The 21,731-nt window shown below is 32.9% G+C and overlaps 1 protein-coding gene across 2 annotated transcripts in view; it reads left to right on the top strand.

Annotated features, from left to right (window-relative positions):
- Positions 1-21,731, top strand: part of CNBD1 (cyclic nucleotide binding domain containing 1) — a 529,678-nt gene that overhangs the window by 23,750 nt on the left and 484,197 nt on the right. For both annotated transcript variants that reach the window (XM_074284959.1, XM_074284949.1), the window contains exon 3: positions 15,402-15,515. In XM_074284959.1, the coding sequence (XP_074141060.1) occupies positions 15,402-15,515 (114 nt within the window). The remainder of the gene's footprint in view (positions 1-15,401; positions 15,516-21,731) is intronic.

Below are 21,731 nucleotides of genomic sequence, written 5' to 3'. Positions count from 1 at the left end.
AATTGTTATGTCAGTCTCTTTTGATTATTCATGGATCTAATCAAGGAGGCCCTGCGATGTTCTGGGGCTTGATGTAATTAGCAAAACATCATTGGTAAATAAAAGCATCTGGAAGACTTTGCTTTCTTTAGGAAATCCCCTCTTCTATTTGGATTTCATATAAGACATTCTCTACAGCACTGGAAAACACCTTTTTGAAGTATACTTTTTCCCTTTCTAATGCCTGATGTGGCCATTAATTACAAGAGAGTTGTTCATTCTCTGATCAAAAAAATCTTAACATATATATGAATGACTCCTTGTTGGAGAGCCTTTCCACATTGTATTTAGCTCCTGGTTAACATTTAATAAGAATACTCGATATAGCAACAGTTATTTTTAATTCCCTATTTTGAGTATACAAAATTTAGCTAAGATGGAGCTAAAGTCTATTGTCTCATTTTATCTATCCATGAGGGTAAGTAGTGTGAGAATAAGCACGTCACTTTTAAGATGATGAAACTGAGGATTAGGAAGATTAAAAAGTGGCTTTCTAAAGGTCACATGAATAATGAATGATGGAGCTGACAACCAAAAGCAAGTCTTCTGGAAGCTCTTGTTTTTTTTACTACACTATCTTGATGTGAAGAAATCAGTTTGTCACGTGATAGATTTCTTGTGTTCCCAAGAATCAAGTGTATAAAAATTAGGCCTCATCTTTATAACTGCATTTTAACTTGTCACTATCAACTAACAAAAATATATTGCCTGGTTGACACCGTTAGAAGATAAAAAGAGATCTTCAAGGCTTTTTTTTCTAAAACATGCAATATAAAACTAAGAAAATAGACATGGAAAAAGTTCTGAGAAAATAGTTTTTTGCAAACATTTCACTCAAGAAAAATTTTTAACATTATCATGGGTAAATCATCAACAAATAGAAAATTTTGACAAATAAGAATATACAAAAAATCCAGGAAACTGTAAAACTTTTCTAGAGTCCAAACTTCTCCTGAAGTCTCATTTTAAAAATACCAATATTGTGAAATACTAAAAATGAGTATTGTTGAATACATGAGAGAACTATAAGGAGTAGTAGGGTAGATGTAAATAGGCTACAATATAGAACAAGTTAGGGACTTCAAAGAAGAAACAGAGTAAAGAATTTCTTTAAAGAAATATATGTTAAAGGTGTTCTGTTCATATGGTGAGGTAGATGGTTGATTATTATACAATCTAAGTACTACACTGGTGTCTTTAAGATAACATAGAAAAAATTATAAATAGAGTATTAAGAAACCTCCTGAGACAAACATATGAGAGACCATGAACAAAAACTATACAGAATGGACCTGAATCACTGGAGATACTATCCAAATTGATGAGCTCACAAATTGACTTGAACATTTCACTACTATGTGTAATAAATATGAATAAGACACAAAGACAAAAAAAGTGGCAATTCATACCCTCAAGGAACTTCATCATCTAATATGATAAGACATATACACACATCTATATGTTTACATATATATACATATAATATATTACAACAACACAATTGGTATATGAGTTGAATGAAAGATAAAAAAAATTCTTAATAAGAGATAGAAGTTTAGCTAGACTTTTTAAGATGCAAAGGATATCAATAACATATTTAGGAAAGAACATTATAGAAGCAGGGATGAGTATGATCAAATGTAGAGAATTAGCAAAGAAGTAGAGCATATTTAGGATTGGTATATAATCCAGTTTGGTTGGATTGTATAGTATGTATTATTTTTCTAGTTTAGTATAAGATAAGATTGAAATGGTACATTAGAGCTTTTCTGGAGAGGACCTTGAATTCCAAGCCAAGGAGTTCAGTCTTTATTTGATAGATAATATTGTTGTCATTTTTTTTAGTTTGTCTGGCTCTGCAATTCCATTTGGAGTTTTCTTGGCAAGGATACTGGAATGGTTTGCCATTTCATTCTCCAGTTTATTTTACAAATGAGGAAACTGAGGCGACCAGATTTAAGTGACTTGCTCAGGATCACAACTAATAAATATCTGACTTTAGTCAGGGAGATATCTTTCTAATTCTAGGTCTGGTGCTCTATCCTTGAGCCACCTAGCTGCCTCCAGATATCCTAATTTAGAGTACAGAAAAGAGGTCAGGACTGTAGATGTTGGTTGAAGGTATTTTATGAAGAGGTGACACAAATGCAAAAAAAAGAATGAAATTACTAAGAGATATGAGAGAGATAAAAAGGACTAGGAATGGAATTTTTTTATATTTACCTTTAGAGGAAGAAATACAGAGAAAAAGTAGTTAGGTAGGAAGAAATTCATAATGGTATATTTCTCTAGAGAACAAGTAAGATAACTTAATCAAGGAGAAAAAGGAGAATGTCAACAATATAAAATTTCTCATCATAGACTGGTGCTATTGACCAGGAAAGGGCCAGAACTAGAGGATCATAATCATAAAAAGATAGTCTCTTAGTTATGATAAAGTATCAAGATGCTGAAACTTTTTACCCTTCATCATGTTTTCTTCATTTTTACTATGTATAGAATCAGAAAGTGAGAGCTTGAAAAATACCATTCAAAATTATAATGTAGAATAATAATTAAGCATGCTTTGCTTGCCTCTAAAGAGTAAAACTAAGAGCAAGCAATGGAACTATAGGGATCCATATTTGGATCCTAAAAAAAGAAAACACCTTATAATAATCAGAACTGTCTAAAAGTGGAATAAATCCCCTGTGATGAGAATGGCTTTCCCAGAACTGAAGATCCCTTTAAATATATCTTAAAATATCTGCATGTTAAGATGTCTTGAAAGATCTTATCTTTCATGAAAGGATGATATGAATATTTTTGAGGTCTCTATAGGATCATATGTTCAACAAATCTAAAAGTAATTTATAATCAATTTCAAATTCAAACTCAATTCTTATAAGGAATGTTTTAAAAATGTATTTTTACTTTTGGTAAACATTTCACTTTTTTTTACAGAACAAACTTTTACATTATTTTTAAGCCCCAATTCTCTCTTTCCCATCCCCCTTTCCCTCTTCCCCATACAATGAGAAATCAAGAAAAACAAAATATATTACAAACATATCTAATATTTCTACATTAATCATGTTCGAACATACCATTTGACCATTTATCAACTGAGTAATGGACTTTATTATTGTAAATTTGACTTATTCCCCTTATGTTTTAGAATGTCTGCTACAATTTTTTTTTCAGTTTTCCTGATTATTTTTTGAAATTTGGCTGAATTGGTTTTGTTGGTGCAAAAAAACCTTATATAATCAAAATTATTAATTTCTCTTTCTATGAACTTCTCTATATTTTGTTGGGTCATGAAATCTATATATCCTTATCCATAGATCTGGCAAGATAATTTCTTCCCCAGTCCCCTAATTTGCTCATGAAATCACCCTTTACGTTTAAATCATGTATACTTTTTGAGCTTCTTTTGTCATACAATATGAGATATTGCTGCATGCCTAGTATCTGCCAAACTACTTTCCAATTTTCCCAACAGTTTTTGTCAAATAATATGTTTTTGCCATAATGTGGATCAGTGGGTTTACTAAACTCTAGGCTATGGTGGTCATTTGCTTCTAGATATTGTTTACCTAATTTGTTCAACTGAGTGATTTCTAGTTTAGGTTAATTAACACCAAATTGTTTTGATGATTTCAGTTTTGTAGTATATTTTGAGATCTGGTACTGTTAGGTTTTCCGATTACCTTGAATTTTTTTCCTCCAGATGAATTTTGTCATTTCCCCTCCTACCTCTACAAAATAATTCTTTGGTAGCTTAATATGACACTGAATAAATAAATTTAAGTTGTATAGGTTTTTTTTTTTTTTTTGTCACAGCCTACTCATGAGCAATTAATATTTCTCTAATAATTTAGACAGGATTTTATTTGTATGAAAAGTGTTTCAGATTGCATCTTGTTTATAGACTATGTACAGTTCTTGTGAGTCTTGATAGATATATTCCTAAGTATTTTATACTGTCTTTGGCTCTGAAGGAGAAAGTTAGGGAAGAGTACATAGCTTCCCTCACTTCAATGCAATTCACTCACAATTCTTGTCATCCCCTTCCTGATGTCATAGTCCTTTTTCAGAATGAAGGACAAAAAACAATTTTTGTGACTAGGACCATGAACAACACTACTGAGGATCCAACTGGAATTGGCCAGTAAGAAGACACAGCTCCTTCCTTCTTCCTCTCCCTCTCCCTGTTCTTCTCCCTTTCCCATTCTTTTTCTTCCTCTCCTCTTTCTTCGTCCCTTTCCCCCTCTCCCTATTCCTCTCTCTGTCCCTCTCCCTTCCTGTCGCTGTCCCCTTGTCTCTTCCTCTCATTATTTCTTATTCTATCTTTTCTTATTGGATTTTGTTGGTAACATAGAGAAATGCCAATAATTTATGTGAATTTAATCTATATCTTTCAGCTTTGCTGAAGTTGTTTCAAAATTTTACAGTTATCAAAAAGTGATAATTTTGGGGGTTTTTTGTAGCTTATATTTATTCAATTTATTTTTTTTTTTTGGATTATTGCTATAGCTAACATTTCTAGTATAATATTGAATACCAATGTTGGTAATGAACATAGTTGTTTTACCCTGATGTAATTGGAAAAAAAAACTTTCTTTTAAGTGGCCAGTGTCATTTTCATTATGGACAGATCTGATGATAACATTACTTTCTTCAAAAATATTCAGTGACTTTCTTTTGTCTAACAAATGAAATTCAAATTTCTGTGCTTTGTTATTCTAGATGCTCCACAATTGGGCACTATTCTATTCCTTTATATCACTTGAATTCCATATTCTAGCCACAAACTTCTTCACAAACTACTTCTTGTATATTCTCACTTACACTTTTACTCATACTATGCAAAAGTTCATGTGTATACCATTGTGAACATAATAATTTACTCTTGGTTTTAGATAAATACTACCTATCACTTTAAATTCTTGTACTTTCTAAATTTTTTAAAACAGAAATGGGTGTTATGTTTGTTGAAATAGTCATGGATTAAAAACATTAATTAATTATAGTTTTTTTAATAGCTATCCAATCCTGAATTCCGGGCATAAATCCAACCGGGTCATAATGGATGATATTTATAATATATTACTATAATCTCTTGACTAGTATTTTATTTTAAAAATTCTCAAAAATTTCATTGAGGAAATTGCTCTACAGTTATCATAATTTGTTTCAAATCTTCTTGGTTTAAATGTAAAGATCAAATTTTGTTATAAAAGAAATTTGGCAGGACTCCTATATCTATTTTTTCAAGCAACATTTTTAGTATTGGTATTAATTTTTTCTAAATTTGGTAGAAATCATTTATAAATTCTTGTAGTCTTGAGAGATTTTTCTTAGGGAGAAAATTGGTGGTCTTTTCAATTTCTTTTTCTAAGATAGAGTTGTTCTATTAATCTGATAAATTTTTAGTTTGTATAATGTAGAGCATCAGTTTTATTGATATTTAGTGGAGGAAATTAGCTTCCAATTTTTTTCTTTCATTGCATCTTTATTAGTTGTAAATCCACCTTTCTCATTTTTGAAGCTGATTCATTTGGTAAGCTAATTCTTTTTTAAATAATCAGATTAGCTAATTATCTATCAATTTTATTTATTTTAAAATTTTATTCAGTTGAAAAAACTCACTTTTGTTAATTTCTTCTTTGATTTTTCAGGATGTCTGTTTTGGTGGTTAATTTTTAAAAATTTGTTATTCTAGTTTTTTGTTGCATGTCAAATTCATTGATCTTATCTTTCTCTTATTTATGTGTATAAGCTTTTAGAGATATACAATTTATTTTTTTTTTCTAATCCATTCCATTATCCACTTCCATTTTATTGGTAAATTCACCTCATTTATAGTCATATTCATAGTTTATGATTACTGTGTATTTTCTTCCATCCTATCTTCTTCTTCTCCTCCTCCTCCACTTCCTTTTCCTCCTCTTCCCTTCCTCCCTTCCTCCTCCTTGTTTTCTTTTTCTCCTCCTTCATCCTCCTCCTCTGCTTCCCCTCAGCCCATACCCACTCAAAGGTTTCAATCTACTGCCTTCTTTAACTTGTCCTCCCTCTTAAGTCATCTCTTCCCCACAATTTCTAAACTCCTTTTATTCCTACCTGTTTGTGGGGTAGTATGAATACCTGTATCCAACTTGTTTGTATGTTTAATCTTCCTTGAATTAGTTCAGATGAGTGATGTTCACGTTTCACTCTCCTTCCAATTAAATCCCCCCCCTCCCTTGAATAAACTCACAACTGCAAGCTTCATTTAGATAAAGTCATTTTTTGCTATTCTTCTCCATTCTCCTCTCTTCTTTGTTCAATGCATGCGTTATTCCCTACCATTCTATTCTTATTTTGAGATTATTTCAACATAATAAAATCATACTCAGGACCATTAGACTCTCTTTAAAAGTCTTAGTAATGATCAAGTTCTAAGGAGTTTCATATATTTTTGCTCCACATAATATAACAGTTTAAATTTATTGAACTCATTATGATTTCCCCCTCATGTTTAGATTTTTTTATCCTTTTTTTTGGTTTTGTTTTTGAGTGTGAAACATTTTATTCATAGGAAGCTTGAAAATATTCTATTTCATTTAAAGCCCTTCCCCCTGTAGAATTATCAGTTTTCTAGGATAAAAGTTATTCTTGGTTGTAATCCTCTATTCTTTTTCTTTCAGAATATCCTCCTTTAAACTGGTGGATGCTGTTTTGTGTGATCTTGACTCCTAAATACTTATTTTTTTTCTTTCTTGTTAGTTGTGTTATTTTCTACTTAACCAGGAACTTCTACATTTTTTCTATAACATTCCTGTGAATTTTAATTTTGAGGACTTCTATCAGGAAATGATCAATGGATTCTTTTGACTTTTTGCTTTTAAAATATCTAGGTAGTTTTCTTTTAAAATATTTTATAATTTTATGTATATGTTTTTTTTTTTTTTTGTTCATGACTTGCAGGTGGTTCAATAGTTCTTATTATTTCCCTAATCTACTTTCCAGATCAGTTGTTTTTCCTATTATATTTCCTTATTTCTTCAGTCTTTTAAATTTTTTTAAAATTTCTTTACGTTTCCTGGAGTCATTAGTTTCCACTTGACCAATTCTAATTTTAAAGAAGGAGCTATTTTCTTCAGTAAGTTTTGTACTTCTTTTAACTGTTGGCCAACTGTTGGTCTTGATTTGCTGCCATGGTTATTCCATTGAAGACTTATGTACAGAGCTAAAGGTTATAATTAAATTCTCTCACCTCACCTAAGCAGTTCTTAGGCTTAAAATCATGTAGCCAAGTTTTGGGAACCCAGTTCCTTGCTTTGTATATAATTAGGGTTTCTTTCAACTTGGAAAAAAAAAATCTATATTCTGCATCATCAATTATGACATAAAACTGAGGAATGAGTGAATATTCTTGTTTCCAGCATTGGCTCAAAGGTCTTTCGGATCTTCTTTCTGCTCTGGTGCTCAGTGGATATTTAAATGCTCCCTACAGCTGCCACTACTCTCTCTGCTACTGTAATGTACACCTGGTCAGCCTCTCTCCTAGTGTCTGCAGTATTTTTTAATTTTCCTAAACACCAAATGAATTTACTATTTTCATATGCATATTAGAATGGAAAAAAGAATTATATTAGAAACCTCAAATCTCTAGTATTATAGCTTGTTTTCCTTTTTTCCTCTCTCTCTCTCTTTCTCTCTCTCCCCCCCACCCCCGCTTTGTATTTTATGGAGCTTTCACCCTGGTTCCAAAATAATAAAACAAGCAAAACTCTTTTAAAATATGCAAATGCAAAACAACAAAGTCTTGCACTATCTAAATATGAAAAAAATTATATACTTTATTCTACATCTTGGAGTCTATCAACTCTCAGGAAAGAGGTTTTCCTTCATTTTCCAACTCCTTGTAATATGACTTAATATCTTCACTCATATGAAACTGCTTTCTTTAAAGTTAAAAAAAAAAAAAAAAAACCACCTTAAGAAGGCGGATTCTGGGAAGATGGTAGAGTAGCTCAGAAAATCTCAAACTCTCTAAAATTTTCCCCACAAGCAGAACAAATTTGTGCCTCAGGGCAAACATAGACTAGTGAAAAATAAAGAATTCTTGGAGCAGAACGAGGGTCTTCTAGGAAAACTTGAGAAGACCTGAAGAAAGACCCTAGGCCAAGAACTAACCAGTGTGAAGTGAAGACACTTCCAGGCTAGTTCCACAGAAATTGCCTGAAGGAACCCTGGGGCCAGCTGGATTTGACTATAACTTCAACAGGAACCACAAAAGCTTTCACTTCAAACGTTGTGGGAGTCTGAGGTCTGTCTCTGGGAAGAATGAGGGAACCTCTTCTAATTAGGAAAGCCAGGTTTAGCTGTGCAGCAGAGACATAGCCCTGGGTGAGAAGTCAGCATACCCAGTGAGTGCAGAGGTAGAGGAGGGCAGGAATGCTACTGTCTTCAGGGACTTTCAAAGGAGTGGAGTTTTTAATCTGGGGTTCTAGGTCAGAGGGAGAGCTGAAGTGAAGCTAAAAGCACCATCTCTCCATCCCATAATTAGATCTTACATTTATACTTCTCATTAAAAAAAAAAAATGAATCAGCAAAGAAAAAAAGAACCTAACCATATAAATTTACTATGGGAATAGGGAAGATTACAGTTGGTCTTCAGAGGAAGACCCTGAAGCAAAAAAACTGCCTCTTCCACTCCAAAGAATCACATTACATGGTTGCCTGCTGGTGAGAATGTATAGAAGAACTCAAAAAAGACTTTAAAAATCAAATGAGAAAGATTGAGGAAAAATTAGAAAAAAAAATATCCATCCAAAAAAAAAAAACCAAAAAAAAACTGAGATTATGAAAAAAAATTAATCTACTAGGGAAAAAAGATAGTCTTAAAGAAGAAAATAATCCTCTGGAAATTAAAATTGAGCAAGGAAAGTGAATGAAGCTATGAGAAATCAAGAAATAGCAAAACAAAAAATAAGAAAAACAGAATGTAAAACATAAGAAAAATAACAAATTAAGAAGAGAAAATAAAAGAATTGGATTATTTGAAAGCTGTGACCAAAAAAAGAATCTTGACAAAATAATGCAAGAAATAATCTTAGAAAATTGTTCTGGAGGAATAGAACATGAGTGGAAAGTAGAAATTAAAAAAAAAATCTACAAATCACCACCTCAAAGAGATCCTTTGTGAAAAACACATAGGAATATTATTGCAAAATTCAAAAACCAGATCAAAGAAAAGGTTTTGCAAGAAACAAGAAAAAAAAACAAACAATTAAATATGCTGGGGCTACAATTATAATTGTAAAGGACATATTAGCAGCCATGATAAAAGACTTCAAGTCCTGGAGTCATATATAGTAGCAATCAAAAGAATGAGGCCTGTACCAAAAATATCATATCCAACAAAATTTTCTGTAATATTGAATAAAAAAAAGGACATTCAACAAAGTGTCCCTCCCCCATTGTTTCTACACTCACTGAATGCTGACTCCTTCTCACCCAGGGCCAAGTCTTTGCAGTATAGCTGGGCCTGGCCTCTTCCCAGATTCATCCCCATGACTCTCATGCAGTCTGGGAAGTGAGTCTCTGTGGTTCCTGCAGAGGCTCCAGCCACACCCACCTAGTGTTTGTACTGAGATAGCCTTGAGGTGTGTACACTTCACACTGGTTAATTCCCAGTCTGGGGTCCCGTCTTTGGATCTTCTGAGGTTTTTGCTCCAAGTCTTCTTGAATTTTGTTAAATAGTCTATGTTTACCCTGAGATGCAAATTTGTTCTATTTGTGGGGGGAATCTGGAGAGCTTAAAATTCCCTGACCTACTCTGGCATCTTCCTAGAATCTTCCTGCCAATTCTAATTTTTTAAGGATTTTGCCAAATTCATTTTCAAGAAGTTATTTTCTTTAGTATATTTTTTTCTAATTTGCCAAATTTATTTTTCTGGTCATCCCCCCCAACTTTAATAATTCTCCTTCATAGCTTTCAATACTTTTCTCCATTTTCTTCTTTTTTTTAATATCCTTTTTGAGCTCTTTCAAGAGAGCTTTTTGAGTTCAAGACCAGTTCATAATATTCTTTGAGGCTTCACCTTTAGGCATTTTGCATTGTTCTCTTCTTCTGGGTTTTGTGTTATCTCTCTCTCTCTCTCTCAAATATATATATGCATCAAGCCCCTATAAAAGAAATTTATAAAAGATTTCCCCCCTATTTCTTGCTTTCCTTTTTCTCATAGGTCTATAAGTTTTGATTGTTCATAGTATTTTAAATTTTATATAATCAATTATCTATCTTATATTTTATAATTACCTCTGCTCCTTGTTTGGTTAAGAATGTGTCATTTACACATACCTGTGAGGGACATTTGGTTTTCTTTTAATTTTTTAAAATAATATAATCTTTAAATTTTTAAATATCCATTCAAATTATTCTATGAGATATGGTATAATGCTTTGGTTTCTAAGCCAGATTTCCAGTTTCCTCAGTAGTTTTTCATTTGATAGGGAATTCTTTTCTAAATAATATTTTTGATTTATTGACACTATGTTATTGGATTCATTTGTTTCTGATTGTCTTTTGCCTAGTCTCTTTCACTGATCTATTTTTTTAGTTTTTAGCCAATACCAGTTTTGATGACTGTTGTTTTATTAAATAACTTGAGGTCCAGTAACGATTACTTAAAAGTCACATCTGATGCATATTTTTTAGGCCTTATCCTTCTTGACCTTTTAGCATCATTTGACACTGATGACCACTCTATTTTCTGAATACTTTCTCTTCTATGAATTTCCATGACATTTCTCCCTCCAAATTCTCATTCTACTTCTGATTCTTCAGTGTTTTTTGCTTTATCAGTATTCATATCCTATCCCCTATATCCATAGGTATTTATCCAAGAACTTTTTAAATTACCCTATTATTTGCCATCAGTTCATATATCTTTTCTATGTAGAGGATTCTCAGAGCTATAAACTGAGTCTTTTTCATGAAACATCACCAATTTCTTATTGCTCATTTTGATGAGGTAACATGATGATAACTGGGAACCAAATAATTGAGGTAAATACCTAATGGTGAGATATATACCTCAATAGGATTAACTGAGGTCTAGTGGCAGGATTGGGGTACAGGGAGTCACATGGAGCTCCCCTGCAACCCCCTAGGATTCGGCGCAAGGATACAAAGTTAAATCAGGTCTAGTGGCGGCGAGAGTCCCCCGTAAATGAATTTACAGGCCGAAAACATAGATGGGTAAAAAGAGGTTTATTGAAAGGTTTGGAAGCAAGGTTAGGTCTGGTGAGTAAAAGGCATTAGATAGAGGAAGATATACACCGAAAGCGGCGGGGACAGAGAATCTCTGATGCAAAGCATCTTGGCTGGCATCTTTCAACTCTCTGACAAAAGATGATTCCACCTTGGCTCTTTTATCTGCTTCAAGAAACCTATGGGCTGATTCCTGGAAGGCCAGATTTTTGGCGGGCTTTTCAGATAAGGAAGAAATTGTTTTGGGGAAACCTGAGCAGATAGTTGGGGGTTGGGTACAAGCCCAAACTGGCTCAGATACGGATCTTTTCCCCTAGGAATAAAAAGAGGTGGTTTTGACCAGATCTTGTCCCAAAGGTAAATCAGACAAGGAATCTTAAAGGTGCTACGCCCACATCAATTTCCAGGTATCTCAAACAGGACTTTCTCTTAAACAATCAGTTGCTAAGACTTAATCCCATATTCACAACATCTCCCTTTTAATCACTGGCCTAGTTCAGATCATCATCAAATTAGACTTAGAATTATTGTAATAGTCTCCAGATTTTCCCCTCTAAAAAACTATCATGCAAATAGCTGTTACATTAATATTTCTAGAGAATTATTTTAACCATGTAGCTCCCCAGGTTAAGAAGCTTCTATGTCTTTAATTTGCTTTTATGATAATTATTCTTTTTTATTTTTTAGGGTTATTTGGTTGCTAAAATCCCTTTTCATTCTGGCTTCAGCTTACTTTGCCATCATGCTGATAAATTACTACCCTCAAACCTCTCTGTTTTCTGGCCAAACTTGCCTACTTGTTACACTTGATTTTCCAGCTCTCATAGCCATATGTTTTCAATGTCCTTCATATCCTCAATGTACGTCTTCACCTTTATCTTTTGGAATTCCTAGTTCCCATCAAACACAACCCAAATGTTTTCTCTCCTATAAGACCATTCTTGACTCTCTTGCTCACTCAGTTGCTAATAATTCTGTGCTGTCATTATCATGGGAACCTTCTATTGAAGAATCCCTTTCCAATGTATTAGTAAGTTTCAAATAGATGTATTAAATAAATAGAGATTAAGTGAATCTCCCCATAATTACACAGCTAATAACTCTTACAAGTGGGATTTGAACTCGTGTTTTAATAATATCCAATGCAGCATTCTACCTGCAATACCATGCTAACTTTTTTTTTTTAGGTTGATTTGGAGTCATATAAATTCAGTTGTGAAATTTCTGTGAATTTGGCAATTTGAGAATGAACAAGACATGTTTGTTAGTTTAGGATATCAGAGCCATATTTATCTGGAACATAAACAGCCATCTATTATTTTTAACATTAAAATTTAGTCTTAAAACTTTGAATTTGTAATACAATCCTGTGGAAGAAATCATCTTAATTTGTTTGTGAGAAGCCCTCAGAAGTAAAAATTAGAGACTTGATACCAATCAATTAATTGAATCTGGATTTTGAACTCTTTTGGGAGTAGACATTTTTAAAGCTGTGGAATCACAGGATAATGAACATGAGAGAAACGTAAAATGATAAATATCTATTGATGGAAAAAGACAATTGAAAGCTGTGAAAGAACCTAATCTCTTCAAATAAGATGTATAGAATGAATTGAATAGACCTTACATAATCAAGTATTACTTTTGAAGAGTCTAAAATAACTTCTAGTGGTATACCTTTTCACTTAGGTCAAGGGCATATTAAAAATAGATTAGAGTAATCATAGGGTGATTTTTTCAATTCAATATAATAAAAGGATGAAATCCAATTATGACTATAGTTAGAGGAATGAGAAATTAGCTTACTTTAAACAAAATTGCATTTGTTCCCTTCAAAATGTAAAGAATAGACATTTCTATTTTGCTAGATTCTCATTAAATATGTAAATGTTAGCATTTTGGCTTGTCTGATAAACCCAAGAGGGCACATAATCTATATAAAATGCAATGAACAGATATTATTTTCTGGCCTATTTCCCACTAATTGTTTTATGATCATATATAAATAAAAAAACAAATTCACCAAATTGATTTGCCTCTCATATCAAAATGTCTTTTGTTTCTCTGTATCTTCTAAATAGCTTAAGATACATGAGTGGCAATAAAGTATACCAAAAGGTTATTAAAAGCTTTATGATACATTAAAAAAATCCAGGTATCCCCTGTGGCTTTGACAATTAGATTGATACTTCTGACAACCCAATTCAATGGCATATCTATTAAATGCCTTCAATGTGTAAGATACCATGAAAAGACATAGGGGTCCATAAATGAAAGAAGACATACTCCTTGCTTTCGAGAAGATTCTCTGGGGGAGGTGGGAAAGGAAATGATGTATACATAGATAAGTAAAATAAAAGAAGGGGATGATGGAACAAATAAGAGATTCACAATTAGGGGAATGAGGGAACACTATTTGAAAGGATCATAGAAAGTTCCTCAGTAGGTGGTACTTGAAAGGAGCCTTGGTCTTCCCTTTATACTGGGTTAGGTCTGTCTATCTGGTGCTGGTTTGGCCCTGTCTCCTGTTAAGAAGATTCAAAATCCTTGATGTGACTCTGGACTCTTTACTGATCTAGTACTATTTCTTGCTGCAGTTGGAACTCTGGAGTAACCCTTTGCTGCACTTTAGTATTATTTCCTGCTATGTTTGGTGAGGCAGTATGTTGAATAAAGTTTTCCTAATATGACATACTTATTATTGTAATTTGACTTCTCTCTTAAGTAGTAATTTCAAAATAATGCTATTCTGTGCCTAAAATTTTCATCTTGGAAGATAGGAAAAGGGAAATCATGAGAAATTACAAGGCTTGATCAGGACATCATAAAGTTAGGAGTCAGAAGATTTGAAAAGAAGGGAGCTTGTACAAACCATTACAGCAACAACAAAAGAACCCCCAAACCTTCATTATTTATAGACTACAATTTGTTCATCTATAATCTATAAGGGGGAAGGCGCTTAACTATAACAAGAGATTGCAATCTTTTGAGGGAGAAATCATTTAGAGGAAAATATGATTTCATGAAGAGCCACTCTAAGAGTCACATATATTTTTATATTTGAATTTTTTTGGTCTTGATCTATGATTTCCTCAACTATTAGTATATTTCCCTCTAATATAATAAAGTTTTCTTCCATCTATTCTGTATATACATTGTAAATATATGTATAAATATGTATACATATATAGCACACACACAAACACACATACATATATACACACATTCTGTTTCTTCCATTAAAATGCAAACTTCTTGAGGAAAGGGACTATTTTTGCTTTTTTGATTTGTATTCCCAGCATTCTATCCATTTCCTAATATCTAATACATTGATTCTGAATAATAACTTTTCAAAATCTTCAGTTTAAATTAGAAAGTTTCCCTTGCAAGGAACTGAGAGGTAAAGAGATTTATTTATTGTTACACAGGTAACATTGGTGAGAAAGGTCGCATTTAAAACCAGGTCTTTCTGATTTTGAGACTAGACATTCACTATGCCATACTAGCAGTTTTAATTTATGCAGATATAACTTAAAAAACAAAATAAAAAATTTTCCAGAAGATTCACATAACACACTGGTCTAGAAACTGGAGGTTCTTCTAAGAGGTTTCTTATATTAGTTCAATGAGTTTAGGAAATTAGCTTACTATTATTTTGGAAGGCCATGTCCTGAATGGTTTTGAGATATGAAAAAAGTAAAAAGTAGAGGTGTAAAGTAAGGGAAATATGACAACAAATCATAAGCTAATATGTTTCAGGCAGAGTAGTGGTAAAAGGAGAGGAGAATGGTGTTAAAGAGGGCTACAATAAAAATGGGGGCCCAAATGTAGTGCTTTGAGGCACTGGGAACATTTTGCAAAAGGCTCTTAAGTGGCCTAATTCAGTGTTTTATTATGTCAAGGGTTTTATGCATTAATGAGACATATCAAAACATAGCTCCAGATTTGCTTGTTTTTTGACTAAAAGATCACATGTATGTGTTTAAAGCTCAAAAACCTCTGAATATGATGATTTTTTTTTTTGGTCCTCATTCTTCCCCCTAGCTCTAATGTTGATGATAACATGAATTTGAATTCTATATAATGAAGATGTATTTTCTACCTCTTAATTTTTTAGAATAGGTTCTCAGAGCACTAAAGAAGCCCATGAAACCTTCATGAAACAGTATAAAAAAATATTTCAGAAAGAAAAGAGAATTTTACCCTACATTCCAGCAGCTTCAGGCAAAGTGTAAGTAGTATGATTTCTTTTTTTAATGTTTCTTTTTGTTTACTTTTAATATTAATTTATTTTTCCAAATATATATATATATATACACATATATGCATATATAATTTTCAACATTCATTCATTTTGAAAAACTTTGTTTTCTAAATTTTTCTCCCTGTCCCTCACCTCCCCTCTCTTCAAGACAGTAAGCAATCTAATATAGGATAATATGTGCAATCTTAAGTAGTATGATTTCTAAAAGATAGATCACTTTATATATACGTGTGAGGTTGAAAGTAACAAGTAAGTTCTCCTTACTGTGTGCCAACTGACAAAGACTGGTAAACCAGTGGTAATTTCATTTTCAGCTTGTTCAGAAACATCAGTTTGTTGCTCAGTAATGCATTGGTCCAATCTTTTTGCAAAATGATTATTTTCACTTACTGGCATTTTGTCATGTACAGGAACATAAAGTTAATAAAGCAATCTGGGAGGTTCATCTATACTCAACACTCAACATACCTGTATTATTACTGGTGGTAATGATGGTATTTATTTGTGGAGAATATATTGAAATGCCTAAGTTATCTGAGAGCGAATTATTGAATCAAAGGAGAGGTAAAAAATTTGGGGAGATCATCTTGCTCAGCTTATGTATCCTAGACAATCCTAGACAAAAACAAATCTGTTTTGAAAGATAAATAGGATAAAGCACTTTAAACTGAATAAAAGTAAAAAGAACTAGCAATTTTTGTCCATAGGAGAAGAAAATTTTGTTGATAGGGAATCTGGAATTTTTTTCTTATCTAGTCTCCTAACTCATATCACATTTTTTTTTTAAATTGTAAAAGTTGTTCCAGTCATTTTTCAGTCATGCCTGACTCATCACAACTCACAACATCATCATATTTGGGGATTTCTAGATATAGATACTAGAGTGGTTTATCATTTCCTTCTCCAGCTCATTTTATAGATGGGGAAATTGAGGCAAATTGGGTTAAATGACGTGTAAGAGTCACATAGCTAATAAATGACTGAGACCTGTTTTGAACTCAGGAAGACTAGTCTTCCTGACTCCAGACCTGCCATCCTATTCACTGTGTCATTTAACTGCCAAAATATAGGTTCTCATAGTAGATAAAGAGTCACTCCAAGTCAGAAATAATTTTAAATTCGATTTCTGACACATACTAGCTGAATGATCCTGAGCACATCACTTAAGCGCTCAGTTACTCAGACAATTCTATAAGTCTATGAGAGGCAATGAGCTATAGGCGATAGAACTCATAACCTGGAGATTGAGAAAATTTAATTTCAAATCTTACTTTTGGCTAAGCAAGTCCCTTAACCTCTTTGTGTCTTAGTTTTCTCATCTATAAAAGAAGAGGGTGGATCTTGATGACCTGTAAGGAAACCTTTAATTCTAATCCTGTGAGCCTCTGATTCTAAGTTAAAAATTAAAGTTAAAATTCTATGATGTTAAGTGAGCAGAACCAAAAGAACATTGTATACAGCAACAAGATTATGTGATTATCAACTGTGATGAACTTGGCTCTTTTCAACAATGAGGAGATTTAAGACAATTCCATTAGACTTGGGATGGAAAGTGACATCCATATTGAGAGAGAGAACTATGGAGACTGAATATGGATCAAAGAATAGTATTTTCACCTTTTTTGTTGTTGTATATTTTCTTTTTTTTTTGTTTTTTTCCCTTTTGATCTGATTTTTCTTATGCAGCATAATAAATATAAAAGTATTCATTATTTTTATAATGAATGTTTAACCTGTATCAGATTGCTTGCTGTCTTGCAGAAGGGGCAAAGAGGAGAGAGGGAAAGAATTTCGAACACAAGGTTTTACAAAGGTGAATGTTGAAAATTCTTTTTGCATGCATTTGAAAAAACAAAGTACTATTAAATATTTAAAAAAAATAAATTCCTGATTTACCTTAGTGAAGGGAGTTTCCACATAGGAAATTCTCCCCCACTGCCAAAATTGCCAGCATGAAGAAAAACAAAACAAAAATCAAATAGGAATGTGATATCCAGTATAATTTTGCAAATTATTTTTATCTTCAAAAATTCTATAATTCTTTAGATCATCATTTTTCTTTATGTGTTATTTTATGGTAATCCAATCTTTACACAATAAATTGACAATGAATAAAAAAAGAAAGCTTACCTTTGTTGCTGACCATGAGGTTCAAAGAAAACTGATGTGGGCAAGGTATTAATTTTTTCAGCAGTAGCAATATAGGAAATGGGACCTTAGTGATATGAAGAAGCCAAAGGATTTGGAAGAAGTTAATGAACTATTTATTCTTTTTTGGTAGGCATGAGTAGACCCATGGGTAGAATTGATTTTTTAATATTTAATGCCCTGAGTCATATTTCAACTCCATCATATCTTTTAGTATCAGCTTTCCTTTTTCAAAGAGTACATAACTAAGCCAATTATTTAAATGCATACTATGTGACAAGCATGGTACTTGGGTATGATGTAAAAAGACAAAAAATAAAATTTGTGCCTTCAGAGGAGGGAAGGAGGAGACGGAATAAGCACTTATTAAGTTGCTACTATATGCCAAATATTGTGCTAGGTTCTTTATGTTATATTGGAGGAGAAAATTAGTATTTGTCTGTATGTAGATATACACACATATATAATAGGTTATTTTTTAGAATTTTGGGGTAAGGGTACATATAGGTATCTGAAAGAAACATTCAAATGTCACATCTATATCTACCTCATCAATCACTGAAACATTTAATTTATTAAAAAGCTGTGCTAAGCAATGGGGATATAAAAAGTTGCAAAAGAAAATTCTTTTCCTCAAGGAACTTACAGTCTAACAAGGAGACATCAATGCAAACAAATGTATACAGAAAAAGCTATATACAGGATAAATAGGAAATAATGAAAGCAAAGAACTGAAATTGAGAAGTTGGGGAAGACTTTCTATAAAAAATGGGGTTTAGTTGAAGACATAAGAAGACTGGAAATGTAGGAGAGGGCTGAGTTATGGAGGGCTTTGGATGCCAATTAAACTATTTTGTATTTCTTCTTTTAGGCAATAGGAAGTCACTGGAGTTTATTGGATAGGGTATGAGCTAACATGATTGGACCTGCATTTTAGGACAATTACTTTAGTGGTTAAATAGAGGATATATTGGAGTAGGAAAAGGCTTGAAGCTTACAGACGCACCAGCAGACCATTGTAATAATTCAGACAAGAGGCAATGAGGACCTAAACTAGAGTGGTGACTGTGTCAGAGGAGAGAAGGGGAATTATAGGAGAGATATGGCAAAAGTGAGATTAATAGACCTTGGCAATAACTTGAGGGAAGAAAGGATAGCATGAAAAATAGTAAGGAATTGTAAGTTGGGACCCTGAAAGATTGAGAGGGTGATGTTGTCCAGTACAGTCATAGGAAAGGTGGTGATGGAAGAGAGAATTTAGGAGGAAGTATGAGTTCTATTTTGTACATATTGAGTTTAAGGTGTCGAATGAACATCCCATTTGAGATTTCTGAAAGGAGATTCTAGATTGGAAGTCAGCAGAGGGACTGGAACAGAATAGGTTGATTTAAAAATCATCAGCATAGAATGACAATTAAATCCATGGAAACTGATGAGGTCACCAAATATAGAAGAAGCAGCAAAGAGGGCCCATGGGGAAACTTAAAAGATACTGTGATAAGAGGGCCTGGTCTGGAGGAAAATTCAGCAAAGGATACAAAAAAAAAAAAAAAAAAAAAAGAAAAGAAAAGGGCCAGATAGGTAGGAGGAAAGAAACAAGAAATAGTTAAAACTGGTCCCTGGTCTTTGGTCTGTAATCCCTTTCCTCCTCAAAGAGATTCTACCCTGTACTTCTACTATATCTGGCAAACTCTTTATTTATGTTATTTAATTAAGGACTATCTGAGTAAACTAGCTATAAACTCTACCTTATATTCTTTCATTCCATCCTCCTTAACCCTACCCCATCTGTGTCTTCGTGTTATCCCCATCTTAATAATAAGAAAATTAGGATGTAGCAAATTTACATACCTTTATCTGGGTCTCAGATATATAAAAGCAAGGTGATTTGATTTTAGATCTGGTGACTTTAAGGTCATTTATTTATTTATTTTACACTATGCTACGTTGTCTTCTACTAAAGCCATGAAAACAGATGAGATTGTGAGAGAATATAGAAAGAAGAGAATAGAGACCATAAACAGGGTTGTAGAAGACAATAATTAAGAGGGGTTGAGAATACTTTAAAAGAAGTTAGCAAAGGATACATGGAAGGTTTGTTCAGAAAGGTAGGTTGTAATTCAGAATAAGATAGTGTCAGAGAAATTTGGGAAAGACAACATATCTTGAAAAAATGACTAGCTAATTTTGTCATAGTATAGAAGGATTGACTATATATAAACATATCCATACTTAACTGTAGCCTGCTTGGGGTAGGTGGAGGGGGATGAAAGAGGAAAAAAGAATAAAGTTAAAAAGTACATAACAGAGAACAAAATAATAATCTACAAGAAAGAAAAGAAAAGGATAGTCATGAATATTATTTTCTGTTATTATATATGCTTTCCTGAAATGGAAATTTATTTTACATATTTTGAATCCTCTCTGATGATCTGCTAGGTACGTGACAATTTTTTTCTTTTTCTGTCTTTGTTTTTCTATTTTTTTATTTTGTATTTAGTTTTAAGTAAATAAATATTTTTAAAAAGTGCCTACTATGATCCAGGTACTGTGCTAGGCACTAGGGATATAAAGAAAGGCAAAAAAAATCCCTTCTCTCAAGGAGCCTCCTTTATGGGGGAGTCACCACAGAAATAACTCCATACAAATGAGACATATGCAAGATAAATTGGACCTAATTTCACAAAGAAGAAACTGCACAGGTGAAAATTCATCATTTTGAAAAAAAGGAATGTGAGTAAAAAGATACCTTCAAACCTACTATTTTCCCCCAAATTTTTCACATTGTTTTCAGAGCACTCAATTGACTGAGCTTGGAATCAGCCAGGTATAGGTGATGATGGTGGATGTACAGAGTTTTATTTCCTGTAGACAGAAATATGGGTAGACAAAAGTGTATTCATTAGAACAAAACTCCATTAAAGTCCTTATGTCCAATAAGATAAACTACATTTTGGATTTGATCCATATGTAAATACATAAGCCATTTTGCCTTTTGTTCTGAGATAGGGAACGAACCTATGATTTCATTGACAAGGAATTCCCAGGTAAGGTTCATTTACTCAATCAATGCAGTTTAACATGTTTTCTGCAACTTAATATCTTAATTGCCTAGGGCACTGAGAGGCTATGGAACTCGCCCAGAGTCACACAGCCAACATACATTAAATACAAAGTTAAAACCCAGGTCTTCTTGACTTTGAGGCTAGCTTTCTGTCCTCTAAGTCTCACTACACCATTTTGATCTAAAAATGTGGTGAAATAGTTTGAGGGTTTCTTCATTGCTATCTGAGTTTAAAAAAAAAAAAAGAGAGAGATTTCTATTTTTGTGTTGCTATATTCTATTTGCTGATTAATGAACTTTAAGTCCTTCAGGGAACATTGCAAAACTAGATAATTTCCCTAGGTGTTCAGTGCTGTTGGATTTTTTTCCTTAAAAGAAAAAGTTAAAAAAAAAAAAAAGCTTAAAGAACTTTATTTGATGCACATTGGAACAGCTAGATTTTGAAAGTTAATTTGGACTTTTGCCCATACTTCAGCATCTCAACTGGTAAAACTAATTTCTAACCCACTTCATCCCCTCTCCTTCCTTCTCTTTCTCCTTGTTCTCCTTTTCCTTCTCTTCTCCTCCGTCTTTACTTCCTCCTCCTCTTTCTCTTTATTCTTGTTTAGTTTCTTCTTCTTTAGTTTCTTCATTAACATCATTTATATTAGCAATTTAAGCATATGTTCACTCATCCATTCCTCACAGAAAATTCCTACAAAGCAGATATTATTACTGCTCCCTTCCCTCACAGTCCCCTTTGTAGATTCAGAAACTGAGGCTGAGATCAGTCTAAATAATTTTTCTAAGGTCATACAGAAGGTACATAATTTGGTGCAGGATTAATAAAGGTCTTAGGTCTTCCTGACTCCCAACCCAGCATTTTCTGTCGCTTAGCTATTCCACCTCCTCTTAAAAGAGGAATAGCAGCATGGCATGTGGCATTCCTGAGCTTCAGACCTCTGAATGTGTGCCTTTGAGTCCTTACCCTA

Source organism: Sminthopsis crassicaudata, chromosome 1 (assembly GCF_048593235.1).
Source record: "Sminthopsis crassicaudata isolate SCR6 chromosome 1, ASM4859323v1, whole genome shotgun sequence".
Taxonomy (NCBI): domain Eukaryota; kingdom Metazoa; phylum Chordata; class Mammalia; order Dasyuromorphia; family Dasyuridae; genus Sminthopsis; species Sminthopsis crassicaudata.
This window is presented reverse-complemented; position numbering and strand designations above follow the sequence as displayed.